This window comes from Limulus polyphemus, unplaced genomic scaffold (assembly GCF_000517525.1).
Source record: "Limulus polyphemus unplaced genomic scaffold, Limulus_polyphemus-2.1.2 Scaffold587, whole genome shotgun sequence".
NCBI lineage: Eukaryota > Metazoa > Arthropoda > Merostomata > Xiphosura > Limulidae > Limulus > Limulus polyphemus.
In genome coordinates, this window is record NW_013666197.1 from 36,147 (window position 1) to 50,480 (window position 14,334).

The 14,334-nt window shown below is 35.2% G+C and overlaps 1 protein-coding gene across 1 annotated transcript in view; it reads left to right on the forward strand.

The window, feature by feature from the left end:
• The first annotated feature begins 3,132 nt into the window (after positions 1-3,132).
• LOC106459289 (hillarin-like) overlaps positions 3,133-14,334 on the forward strand; it is a 30,970-nt gene continuing 19,768 nt past the window's right edge. Inside the window, exon 1 of the mRNA XM_013918900.2 lies at positions 3,133-3,811. Coding sequence (XP_013774354.1) covers positions 3,284-3,811 — 528 coding nt within the window. The 5' untranslated portion in view covers positions 3,133-3,283. The remainder of the gene's footprint in view (positions 3,812-14,334) is intronic.

A 14,334-nucleotide genomic window follows, 5' to 3' on the forward strand; every position in this document is an offset into this window, starting at 1 on the left:
GACCTTGCCGTCCTTGGCAGAAGCCTGCTACAATAGAAAATCGCTATGAAGTCACTCATAAACTTCTATACATTTGATTTGCTTAACATGGTATTAAAATACTACTTCTCCTTGCAGTGGAGAGTCTGGAAATTTTTTCAAAATGTGTGGTCTAAGATAGACCTAGCCGTCCTTGGCAGAAGCTTGCTACGATAGAAAATTGCTGTGTCAGATAGTAGTGCATAATCATGACCATCAGAATGAGAACGATAGATGACGAGAGAAGTAGGTTCAAGGGCAGCATAAGACCTGGAACATCGTTCTTATAAGATGATGTTACCCCTTTGTAGTAGCTGAATACAAATGAAGTAGGATCATTTTCCAGCTTGTTAAAAAACACTCGAGCATGCTCGCATGTTGCTTTTTAAATTGCTTATTTTCCTAGATATTAATGGGTTGGGCGCGACAGTGGTTAGCATGCTGGATTATGGATCTGAGGATATGCGTCCCATTGCGTTCCTCATCTGGGGTCGTGGGTGCGTTACAAGAGTGACCATCAAGTTCTTTTATTCAATTAAAGTGGCTCAAGAATAGGTGATGGGTGCTCTTGAATATCTGCTTTCCATTTAGTCTATTAGTTCAAAATTATAGACAGCTAGGCCATTGTAATTTAGCACGAAACAAAACCAATACAGGTATCAAAACGTATAATGACTTTCAAGACATGCTCATGTGGTCATGAATGATGAATATGATACATTGAAAAATGGTTAAATAGCGAAATGGGAAACTCACATATATGTATATATATATGTGTGTGTGTATCAAATACATTTTATTTACGGCTGATATAACTTTTTGATAATAAAATAATGAAGATAAAACCACATCCGGGAAAGCTGTGTTATTGCTTGATCATAATTGAAAGATAAGTGTATGTGGCCTGTATTATTAATGACGTTTAAATAATAAACTCATTTTTTTTTTATGAGACTTGCATCTCTTTCATCATTTTAGACATTAAGTGGATTATTCAGTTAATGTTTTGTTTTTTCAATAAAAATGTTCAAGTTTAGCAATTGTCGCCCGACATTATTCAAGATGCCAAAATGAATGTGACCAAAGTGATATGAATAAATTAATTTTTTGTCATTGATCAAGATTTCAGTTCTTTTTTAACACAAACGATTCAATATTATAGTCTTTATGTTTCAATGAATATAAGTTCATTTTTCGTGCGACTTATTTCTTTAGTTATTGAAAACTATTGTTATTAACACCAAAGTTAATATATATATTACAAGATTGTTATATTGTTGCTTCGAATGAAGTATTTTTTCTGTAGATCGATATAAGTTGGTTTCTCAAGTCACTTAAAGAAAGAAACTTAAAAAGCGAAACCTCTTTTTGAGTGTGTGCGTTTCTTCCAAACTTGAAACCGATTTAACAGAACATTTGTTTGTTTGTTTCTAGTTAAGCACAAAGCTACACAATGGGCTATCTGTGCTGTGTCCACCACGGGTATCGAAACACGGTGTCTAACGTTATAAGTCCGCAGAAATACCACTGTGCCATTGGGGGGGGGGGGACCAACCAGAACAATCGATTGTCATAGATTGTTGCCAAACATCCACGTATAGTTTGATGACCGTACGTGGAAGATGCGTGGTCAGCTAAATCTAAAAGAGGAAAGTTTTTATCGCCAAACGTTACCTGTCTGCTTCTAGGAAATGGTCAGTTCAAAACTAGAGGAGAAAAAAGCTAGAATTATCCTATTTGACTTGAATGGATATTAGAAACTCTTAATTTTTCTTGAAGAAAAAGGTTGCGTCACTAAATTTTACTTAAACATTTCTTGGAAATGGTCAGCAAAAGTGTGAAGGAGAAAAGGTTGTAGCATCAACTGTTAGTTTACCATTTACAGGAGATAGTTATCTCAAACATAGTAGGAAGAGAAGTTATATCATAAAACCTTGCTTTACCACTTTAGGATATGTTTGGACAAAATAACGACGAGAAAACGCCAAGCTTAAAAAAAAAAATGGTGTTAACTAGGCTTAAGATTAGCAAAAAATAAATAAAATGAAATTCACAAAACAGAAAACTTTACGTTCCACGAGAATGAAGATTGCATGTTTTGTACTGTTAGAAGCATCTATCTTATTGAATCGTCCCGGTGGGTCAACGGTAAGTTTACAGACTTAAAACGCTTTAATCCAGGGTTTGATTCACCGCGATGGACATTGTGCAGCTTTGAGATAAAACAAGAACCTATTGAGCGTTGAAACATTCTTGCTTGTCTTTAATGAGACTTCAAATTAAGCGTGTCAGATTAGCTACAATTAAAAACAAAATGGACGCTTTGTTTTTGAGGTAATGGAGGTTGTAAAAACTTGTTACGATAACGAGTAAGTACCAGCCTTTTTCTCACTGCAGGAAGTTTTCAATGTACCATGCATGAAAATATAATAGCAAAGGGACGCGTGATAGAAAATGACCTGTTTTTTCATTGATCTAAATCTTTGACCAAATGACATAGTTCCACCTGTATGTTCAGTTCCCGGTTTCATAACAAACTTGTACCATTGTTCCAGTAAACAAAATACTCGTTCACAATGAGTTTACTATCATTTTATCAATTAAGACCTTAACGTACTTAAGTCAATGGAAATATTTCAGTTCCGTGACCAAAAGATTAAACTTCCTAATAAATAGCTCTCATAAAAATCGTTTAAATTTGTTTTACGGTAACACTACAGATGAAGATGTTCATCTACTACCCATCTTAGGTGAAGAATGTTATATACTTTTTAATTATGTTATAATACAAGTAGTGACCAAAACCATCCCAGAGTAGGGACTCATTTTTCAGTAGAGATTGAATTGTTGTGCTTAAGGAAATGTTTTACTCTAGACTGTTTGACCGAAAAAAGGTCCTAGAGAGTGGAAATGGTCCTATCACGGAAACTTCACGACAAATACAAAAGTTAGGATAAGAAACTGGCTGTGTGGTATCTGAACGTGCCTGGTTGACAATGCCTACCTGCTCATAATGGGTCCGACCGAGTACTGGTTTGATGACGTTGCATAACGCTCGTGTGCAACCTGTAGCTACGCTCCGATAGCTCGAAGCAGGCGGTCGGTCCCCAGGTTGGTGGAGAGCGCTGATTACACTCCTCTCCGTCACACTGTCTTTGCCTTTCTGTGTTCGTGTGTGACGTTTTAACGTAGTCTAAGTAAATAGCCGTTTGCTGATGGAAGTTTATCTTCGTCATTTCTAAATTTTTAGCCAGACGTTTGTAAAATGTCGCAAAAATATCTAAGTCCTTACGAACACACGTGTCTTCGCTGTGAGCAGACCGTGTACCAGGTAGACAAGGTTGGACCTCTGAAAGACTTCTCTTTCTTCCATCAGGGTTGTTTCAAGTGTTTGGTTTGCGGCTCAAAGTTAACCCTCAGGACTTACTACAACAACCAACAAGATCAGGATGATAAAGAAGTGTACTGTCAGAACCACGTCCCGAAGACAGGTCCAGGTACCTTGGATGGGATGTCCGTGGGGATAAAGTCTGCTCTGAGCGCACCCCGTACAAACCACCTTGTCAATGACCAGATTCGTGGATCTGGCAAGGGAACATTCGATGTAGATGCATTAGGAATCAAGACAGCCCTTTCATCGCCTAGACTGTACGAAGTGGAGAGCAAAAACCGAGAAAGTCTGGCCGGGAAGTTCGACGCTAGTGCCCTCCACATTGCCCACGGGATAAAAGCCACCAAACTTCAGAGGCAGTATCGTATCGAATATGCAGAACGGACAATGGACGAATATTTGGTAGGTGAAGATTTTTTCTCATTGAAATGTAGCAACTCTAGAGATGACACTGGAATTAGTTTGAGCATGCAAGTTGCAGTTAAGGTCCTTGTTGCTTTATACCTTGCTCGAAAAGAAAGTACAGTAGAATACTGGTTTTTGTCACGACATTGGAAACTTTAGTGTTATGATTGCGTATCTTCTACTACTGGAGCTGGATATAGCTACTAATAGGTTATACGTTTTATATTTTTGTGGCAGGAATTAATAGTCATCACACACCTGTATCAGTAAAGAAACTGCATGTTATGTATCTATAATGTTTCACATGTCTTTAGCTCTTTCCTGTGTCATACGTGAGAGGAAAACCAGGATCGTATCTGCATTTCTGTTTCAAAAAATAACAAAAACGCCAGTTCAATAGTTAATGCATCACAACTTTTAAATTCAATGAAAAACAGTATTCGAGAATACGACTGAATAAATTTATAGATGATTTACAAGCTATAATAATATCAGTCGGCGAGTGATATCACTCAAATGCTTGAAATAGCGGGAGCTAGCTACTTGTATATATTCGGTGTTTTATGTATTCTAGATCACGTGTCCTCTCAATACATATTATGCTATGCTATCCGTGTAGTTATTACAAATAATAATAAATATAAGTTTCTTAAAAACATTTTCCTTAACGTCTAATACGATAATGGTAATGCTGATGGACAAAAACACCTTATCTCGAAAGAAAAACACAGACAAACAGAGTATGAGCCATCCATAAACCTAGACGTTATGCCGATATGAAAGTCTATGTCTAAGCATCCTAAAAAAACCCTTTATACCCTCAAATAGTTGTAAAAGTATTACCGAGATAGTTTCTCTGCCTCGGAAAAATAAAAACAACCAATACAGTGTCTTCACTAACTTTAAAGGGTACCATATACCTTAAAAGATTTATCTCCCTGCTAAAAATAAGCCTTATTTTCGTTCAATTAACTTTGTGAACGCAACAGAACATAGCATAATTATCCGAAAACCATTACTAGGGTATTGATAGTGTCAGCGGATGTGACGTCATAATTCGATGGACTAAATACCGTACACTGTTATGGCTACCCGTTTGCGTTGATACACTGGAGGCAACATAGTTAACTCATCGAGACGGAACTTGTTATTCTTGGGAATTTGTTTCGCTACGACCGATGCTTCCCAGCAGGTGTCAGCAACCTTCTGGTGATGATGGACAGACCACAGCGTGGCTGCCGAAACAATTTCGTACAGGATGCTAGCCTGAGGTGGTTAACCAGCAAATACATTAAACCTGCCGTGGAAAAACAGTATAATATAGAAAATTGTGCTTAGTAAATTAGGTGTTTACATTTGGTGGTCATTAATACAGATTTTAGTTACCTTAAAAGGTCAAATTTATAAAGTTTAAAACGTGAAATCATGATTACCTCATGGCTCCTGTCATCTATAAAAATCTAAAATATATGTTTATAACTTTTCGAAGGATATCTATTTTACACCCCGAACAATCTAAGTAACTGAAATATATTTTGATTCGCAATGTTTAAGAATATTACGTTTTTATTATTATTATTTTAAATTGTTTTTATCAAACACACACAGCTTAAACTTATATAATTCTTCTGTTGATTTTTAGTTTTTTACAAAATACCATTAGTTAAAGTGTTAACAATTAAAATCATCATAAAAACTGAGGGATGCTATTCTCATTCATTTGTTCAGTTCCCTATTAACCACGAATACGCCCTTAGGGCCTCCCAAAAATGGGGCTCCCAATCCTACCGTATATTTTTTGAATTAAGACCTTTATGAACGATTATATGAATAATTGCCCCCCAGTGGCATAGCGGTATGTCTGTGGACTTACAACGCTAGAAACCGGGTTTCGATACCCGTGGTGGGCAGAGCACAGATAGCCCACTGCGTAGCTTTGTGCATAATTACAAACAAACAAAATATTAAGTTCACTGATTTGGTCAATTGTCATTTAAAAATTACGTGATTACAATAACTTTGTTAATTTACTGTTCTGTTTCGCCCGTTCCACGTGACCATATCGAAAATCAACAGTCGTCTGTCAGTCAAAACGCTAATTTGTTACTGATAAAGAGCACTGAAAAACTAAAATATAGCTGTTTTTACTAATTATGCCTGGTTACTGTGCCTTGGAGGGGAAAACAAGGTTCTGGCGGTATACATTTATGATGGAACTTGAAATTTGGGAAGTTTACTAGCCACTTGGTGATAAATTGGGGAATTTAAAACATCTAGTTCCCAATAAGATGACTGGGATTTGTTTGTCGAACACGCATCTGATTTCAAAACGAACAACAACAAAAAAAAAGCAACAAATGTTAGTTATTGTAGAAAAAAAAAAGTTTCTTTTTATACACATTCAGGATGCTATACAATATTATCATCAGTGTATAATTTCATATTCTCATTCAGATTTATACTCCTAGATTTGTCAGAACATATTTACATTAAAATATGTGAATTGCGCAGGTTTACAGCCCTAAGTTGATGTAAGTTTCTAATCTACATACGTACAAGGGTTGTCCGAAAAGTTCGTGGCCTGACCTAAAAACAACAACAACTGGAATGTATGATTTCTTTTTCTGATAAATATTAAATTTGAACCTTTTTATGAGTAAACAACACGTAATTTATAACTAAACGAGCTTATTTTGTGTGTTGCTAGTTTTGAAGGAACGAAGTGAGCAATGTAAAGGTCATGGAGAAGATTGAACTTCGTTCCGCGATCAGATATTTTGTTAAAAAGAAAATGACACCACAATGAATCCACCAGTGAAATATTGGTGTACTGAGTTTAAGCGCAATAGACAATCATGTTAAGGTGATCCGAGGTCAGGGCGGCCCTCGACATCGACAACAAGAAAAATTTTAGATAAAGTTGGTGATATGGTTATATATATGGTAAAATAATTACCATTCGAAAGTTAGCAGAGGAAGTAGGAATCAGTAAAAGTACTGTAGCAAGCATTCTGAGTGACAGTTTAGTGCTAGATGGGTTCCAATAATGTTGTCATCTGAGCAGAAACGGATCCGAGTTATTGAAAACCAACGTCTACTATAAAGGTTTCAATAGATTTGTATATATGGATGAAACGTGGGTTCACCACCTCGACAAAAATGCAAGGTGTGCAATGGAAATATCCAAATTCACACACACCAAAGAAGTTCAAGTCACAACCCTTTGCAGGGAAGGTCATGGCATCAATTTTTGGGAATGCCAAAGGTGTTTTACTAGATGATTATTTGGAAAGGGGTCAAACCGTTACAAGAGATTAATATGCATCATTAATCAACAATTTGCGTCAAACAATCAAAGAAAATAGAAAAGGATTGCTCAAAAAAAGGTGTTCTCTTCCATCGGGATAATTCCCTAGTTCTCAACTCACGTGTTGTTTTAAAAGTTATCCACGGTGCTGGCTTTGAGTTACTCAATTCCCCCCCCCCCCAACTCACCGGACTTGCTCCAAGTGACTTTTTTCTCTTTCTTATCCTTAACATCTTTCTAAAAGATCAAATATTTCATAGTGATGATGATCTCGTACAATACTGCCCAGTCATGTATTGAAGACCAAGAAGAAGAGTTCTTTCAGAAGTGCATAAAGGCCTTAGAGCACCACTAGTGTAAGTGTATAGACTCAGGAGGGGATCATGTTGAAAAATAACTCATAGTTGAACGAATATTTCCTTTTTTTATAGGTTGGACTACGAAATTTTCGTATATATAAGGTATTGCCTGTTGTTGAAAATGTTTGCTGACATTAAAATATACGTACAGAAACGTAAGGTGTTTTAAAACATATAGTCGTGTCTCATTAAACATTATTAAAGCTCTGAAGCATGAACGGTCTGTCTGACTTAAAATGTGCGATCAACCAATAACACTCAAAACTTAGTGTGATGTTAATGCGAAAAATAATCTGAGGATAGGAAATCATACACTGATGATAATATTGTATTACTTTAATATTCATTAAAGACTTGGATGGTTTCAGAAACTTTAATCATCAAACAATTTGGGGGAAATGTTCAAGAGAAAAATGTATATTTTATACAATAAATCCGTATACGTTACTTAACAAGATTGTATAAATTGAAATATAACATTAAAATGGTAAAAAAAAAAAAAATTCAAATTTGGCATAAGCCTTTTTATCTCCTGATAAACACCAAATGTATTTTCTTTTCCCCGGAATTATATTCAAGAAACAAATGACCCGTTTAACCGCTACTGGTGAACAACAACTAGGTCAAAGTACTGCTTTTTTCTTGTTGATACTTTAGTGTCTCTAACAATGAACAGGTAACACATGATCGTCGCAGTGAAACCATTGCAATAGAGAAGTGATGATTATATTAATCATCAAATAACTGACTCGTAAAAGCAAGAGTAATCCTTTAATTTCAGTTTGTTTCCTCACATAGGTTAAGATTTTTTTCACATATTTAACTTGTGTGTAGATGTTATACAATATTAGCATCATGTATGGTTTCATGCTCTCGTTCAGGATGTTATACAATATTATCATCAGTGTATTATTTCCTATCCACATTTAGGATGCTTTTAGGTTAATAAATATTGTTGTGTATCACCAAACTAAATTATTATTTCATCATTCTATGTACACAAATCTTTTTAATAAATATTTGACTTTTTTTTTTCTGAGTAGAAAATAGTCATAGAAAGGACCGGTAATTTTTAAAGAAAGTAACTTTGGGCATATGGGAAAAAAAGCTAAAAAAGATTATTAAGTTATTAATCTAGTGGTTTAAATGACTTTTTATATACTTTTATAAGTGATTAATTACTCGAGAAACTTCGTTTACGAACCTAACACTATTAGTCCTGTATATAAAATATTTTACCGATTTGAGCCCAAGATTTTTTTAAATGTCATTAAGAACAAGAACAATCCTTCATTGTCTGTTTTGTTAAAAAAATTCTCGCAAAGCTACACAAAGAGCCATTTGCGCTTAGCCATCCTTAATTTTGAACTGATAGAGTAGGGGGAAGGCAACTAATTAACACCACTAACTGCAAACTTAGGCTACACTTCTCAGACGAACAAAGTGGGAAGCACAATTTATATTATATCTCTTGCGGTAACGGGACACAAACCACAGATCATTAGAATTTCAGTCGGTTACGCTAGTCATTGGGCGGCTCTCAGCCCCAATTCTTTCTCTTCCAAAATTTGTGCAATTTGTAAGATACGTGAGGAAACCTTTCTCTAAATAATTCTTGTCTTTCAGACCTTTACTTAAAGTTATTTATCCTCAGACAGCATAAAGTACTCTTCTCAAGCTCGGTATAGAATAACGTGGCCCAGACTGAATAAAATATTCTTCACAAGTTCAGTATAGATCAAAGTTAACCGATGATTTGTCAACTACCTCCACTACGTGTATAAATAACAACTCAAAGACTGTATCAAATTACTCAAAAGCAGGCAAAAAGCTAACAAACTATTAGTTTACAGAGAAGTAAAATTCTGTTATAAGAATACTTTAAAAATGTATTTACAACCCAAATGTTTACCATCTAAGCGACAAAGACTTATTTCTTAAAATCCTTTTCCAATTCTTGCGGGTTTTCTCCCTCATATGTCCTTACTTGTGTCACTTGTATTATGATAGGATATAAGCAAAGTTCTAATCTTACAAAAATTTGAATGAAAGCAAAGAATGTGTCATAATAAGTCAACCACATTATATCTGCCACATCCAGTGCTAACGAAGCTTTTCTCTCAATGCCAGGGCTCATCAGACCGACTGGATTTGTTTGTTTGTTTGTAATTAAGCACCAAGCTATACAATGGGCTATCTGTGCTATGCCCACCACGGATATCGAAACACGGTTTCTAGCGTTGTAAGTCCGCAGACATTCCGCTGTGCCTCTGGGGAACAGGCCAAATGGAATACGACAAATATAGTAGTGATCACAGTATCTTTTATTCCAACTCTTAAGGCTGGAAGGCCAGCGAAGGGTTATGCCCTCTCCTTGACCATAAGGTAAAACTGTAGAGTACACTGGCTATGGATAATGACTGAGCAGGTATAATTTTACTGTAGTAAAAATGATTCCAAAACGGAATCATATGAATAAGAAACGATGCTCAGTTGTGATGCGAAGTAAGATATGAGAAAATAAAAACATATTCAAGTAGGATAGATATACAGATTTTTACATAGGGGAAGGAACGTGTCCAGGAGCACCTTCTGGAAGAAATGTTCAGCTGGAGGGAGCACCTGTCGTGGAGAGTAAACCAGAGAGTTCGCCAAGTCATCAAGGATGATATTGTAAGTCGTGTGATATTTTTGATACGAAGCTTCTGAAGAATGCTGTAAAATGTGACGCGATCATATAACTCCTGCGTTGAACTGGATAGCTTTATTTAAAAGGCCAGACGGAGGGCATGGCTTTCTAGCACCATAAGTTTTTCGTGACAAAAGAAAGAAGAGACACATATCCATGAAGAATGGCCATAGATTATGCAAGGACGAATGAAGGCCTTGTAAGAATAAATGAGAAAAGGTGGATTCAAACCCCACGTGTTTCGAGCCAGACATCGTAAAAAGTAAGTCGTTATATGACCTTGAAGTTGACTGTTGTAAGGTGAGCCTTCCATATCAGATGCTTATCGAAGGCGACACCCAAGTATTTAAATGTGTTAGGTAATTGCAAGGGAACATTATATATATATGTGAAATTAAAGATATCAGGATTTCGTCATGGTGGATATTTTTGTTTTCCATGAGTACTGATCTAGGCGCTATTTATATCATCAATTATATAAACAACTACTGTTATGATGTGTACTGGAATAAGTAGGTGAATTGTAATTATTATGAATTTTATTTAAATCATTTACAAATTATATTTAGGGTAAGGATTATTAATAACAAAAATTATTTCCCCGAAAGGAGGTCGAAGGCTGCCAGGAGGGGTCACCTGTTTCAACCACTCTCACCACTATACAGCAGTGTGTTGTCTTTCTGTCAGTCAGTCAGTAGATACTAAAGTGACGTCACATAAGTGACGCTTAACGTTGCAATTTCTACTGTCGTTACGTCAGTAAAACGTGCGCATGCCATGAATCACGAGAACAGTTATGTTGTAGACTACAACACAGCATTACAAATAAATTTCAAAAGTAAGAAATAAAAATATTTGTTACTCTTAATTTTGGTTTTATTTACTCTTGAAACAGAACACTTTCAGGAACCCTGCGGAAGTACATCTAACTTATTTATTTTAATTTTAACACCAATTATTTAATAATGAATATATATTTTTGAGATAACTTTATTATCATTCAGAAGAATTAACAAACAAGCATGCTAATCACATACGCTGTTATTTTATAAGAAAAAATATGACCCAAACGCAAGAAGTTTGTGTTTGTTGTAAGCATTTTATATTTAAGATTCACAATATTCAACCTTTAATATAACCAGTCTTTTTAGTTTTATATATTTTTGTAATTTTGTTGTTGTTATTGTTTTTTGTTTTGTAAAGTTAAGCACAAAGCTACACAATGGTCTATCTGTGCTCTGCCCACCACGGGTATCGAAACCCGGTTTCTAGCGTTGTAACTCCGCAAACATACCGCTGGGTCACGGGGGGGGGGGCATTATAACGTCTCCACGGCTGAAAGGGGGAGCATGTTTCGTGTGACGAGGATTCGAACCCTAGCCACCTAGCCATGCCGGGCCAACAAAAGAGATTTACAATGCTCGGCCAGCTTTCGGCGTTCAAAATTGTAATTTCTACTTCATGTTGAAAATTTAGAAGTAAAAAGATAAAATTAACAATATTATTAACGACAAAGTGTCTTATGAGCAGAGTCCACATGTTCAGTTCTGCCATGATCTTTGTTTAGACATTTATTAAGGTCACCTTCACGAATCTTGATCTAAACTCATTCCTGATGCTTCTCTTTTAGTTTTGTTGTAGTTTATTGTAGAAATTCGCGCAAATCTACACAGGAGATATCTGGTACTGTCGTTCCTAATTTTAATCCGATATACTAAAATTAACAGTACCTACCACCAACTGTTAGGCTACACTAATCCAATAGTAGTATTATCGTCATCATAATTACGCCCCAACAGTGAACTATTTGTCTAGCTGTGTGTCTCTATAAACATCTGTTGCACGTGATTTGTCTGGTTCTGTTGTAAGTATTCATGATTTCTATTGTAGTAATCTTGGTAGTAAGTACGAGTAACTGTTAGAATGTGTTGGTTTTCTGTGAGGTTCGATTTCCATACCCTTGCCTGTTTGTATACCCCAAGAAGAAGAATTGATGTTTGCTTATAAATATGAGTTTCTTTGATGAATGTTGATTACTTAGAAAACTTTAAACCTGTTTGAAAACCGTGACTCCTAAATACAAATATGCTGTATACATATCCCAAGTTCTGTTGTCTTGGGGAGATTTATATATATTTCTTTAAGTGGAGATTCAAACCATACTTGTTGTATTCAGAAGTAATCTTTCAAATCAACAACCACACACACATATACATTCAATTATCTTTCAAAGTGTTATGTACTAGTTATAACTTTAGTGTTAATATTAGAAAGAAAAATGCTGTTTTCTTTTTTTTTCTCGGTGATTATAATGATCTATTATAAGTCACTATAACTATATTATTTCCTGAACTCTATTATCAAGCAGTAATAGGACATTAAATGAAGCAGTTAATGTCTGCAACATAAAGTAATAGAAAATAATGCAAGTTATTGATTGATCTTACATCTCCAAAACTTCAGATCAACTGTCACCTCACATGTCTCGGTTAAGATGTGTTTTCTTTTGAGATATCCAGCTTTTGTTCTAATGTCGTTAAAAACTAATATTACAAAAGCTTGGGGATTCCAAATTCACAAGTTAGGTGAAATTAATTGTTGTTGTTTTTTTTTATATCGTTGTGGGACGATATCATGTATGAGAAGAGCAATGATTACTATAAACACCCTAGATCCGATAGTGTTTATTGCGCTTCAAATGCTTCTCTACAATAGCACTGGTAACAATAAGAAATTCTTCAACAATGGAAAACCCTACGTAACGAGATTTCATGAAGAATGAGATATATTACAATTAAAGGGAAATATCTTCACTAGTTTGACATTTCGAAGTATGCCACTACTTTAACAACAAAGTAATATGCTGTTTAACGGAAATCTTGTAAAACAAAACCAACAAGATAGATTAACAACTAGTACTTTAATTTTTGAAAGTTGCTATTGCAGGGCAAATATTACACGAACATTAATGTAATTGCAAAATACCAAAAACCACACACACACAGATATATGTATACACACATGATCACCAAGTGCAGCAGTGTATATCTGGCCCTATTCCGTTTTTTTTCATCAATTCATGTTTTTAGCAATACTGCTAAGTTCGTACATGAAGTTCTACAGCTATTATGTTATTGGATTTTACTAAACCTGTTCTTAAGTTGTAAGATAGTTCAAGAATACGTTATGTTAATAAAAATGATTACAATAAATGGAAGAATAAAGAGTAGTTTCTAATTTGTCAATAGGTATTTACTAGGCCAGTAGTACCCCCCCCCCCCCAGACTAAGACAGGTAGAAATTACTCTTATACTGTATATCAAGAATATAAATCAAATTTGAAACTTAAAAATTTATTAATTTAATAATAATTTACATTACTAAATAAAAATTACTTAATAATTCCACGTCACACTTGATACCATTCCGCAGCGCACAGTTTGGGGAGCACTACTAGGCTTCCGACAACTTGATACCATTCCGCAGCACACAGTTTGGGGAGCACTACTAGGCTTCCGACAACTTGTAGCTAACAGGCATTATGATTATCTTTAATTTAGTAATTTACGACCACAAAATTTATGAATTAGTCTGGTTAACAATGAAATGTTTATAAAATTTATAAAACTAAATATTTATATGACATATCTTAGTTTTTGTAACCGGGTGAACGATGTAAAAGAGTAAATAAAAAATATAACGAATGTAAAAGCATCAGGTGAAGTTAAAAATCTTTACTAACATATGGAAAGACGCTTTGAAGAAATAATTTGTTCTGCAAAACTGGGCAGCTAAAAATTAACAGCAGTTTGAAGCAGAAAATAAGTAACTACATTTTATATTTAATCTATAGTAAAATATCTTATAATTTTCCAGTAGTCACACCACCAAGTCAGTCTTCCGAGTCTGACTTTATAAGCGTGCTATCTCTGTACTTGTGGAAACGACAGATGAACGTGTCTGTCACCTGTATGAAATTAGTCGAACATGCAAATAGGCAGCACACTACGACGTAACCTGCAACCATGGACACCTACAAAGATTAAACAATCAGTGACTGATTTATCGAAAGATTTACTGGTCGAATTCCCAGGGAATTGGTCGACACGGTTAAAACGAGGTATAGTTTAAAGAACGAAGGAGTCATCAGGCATATTTTCAGGGT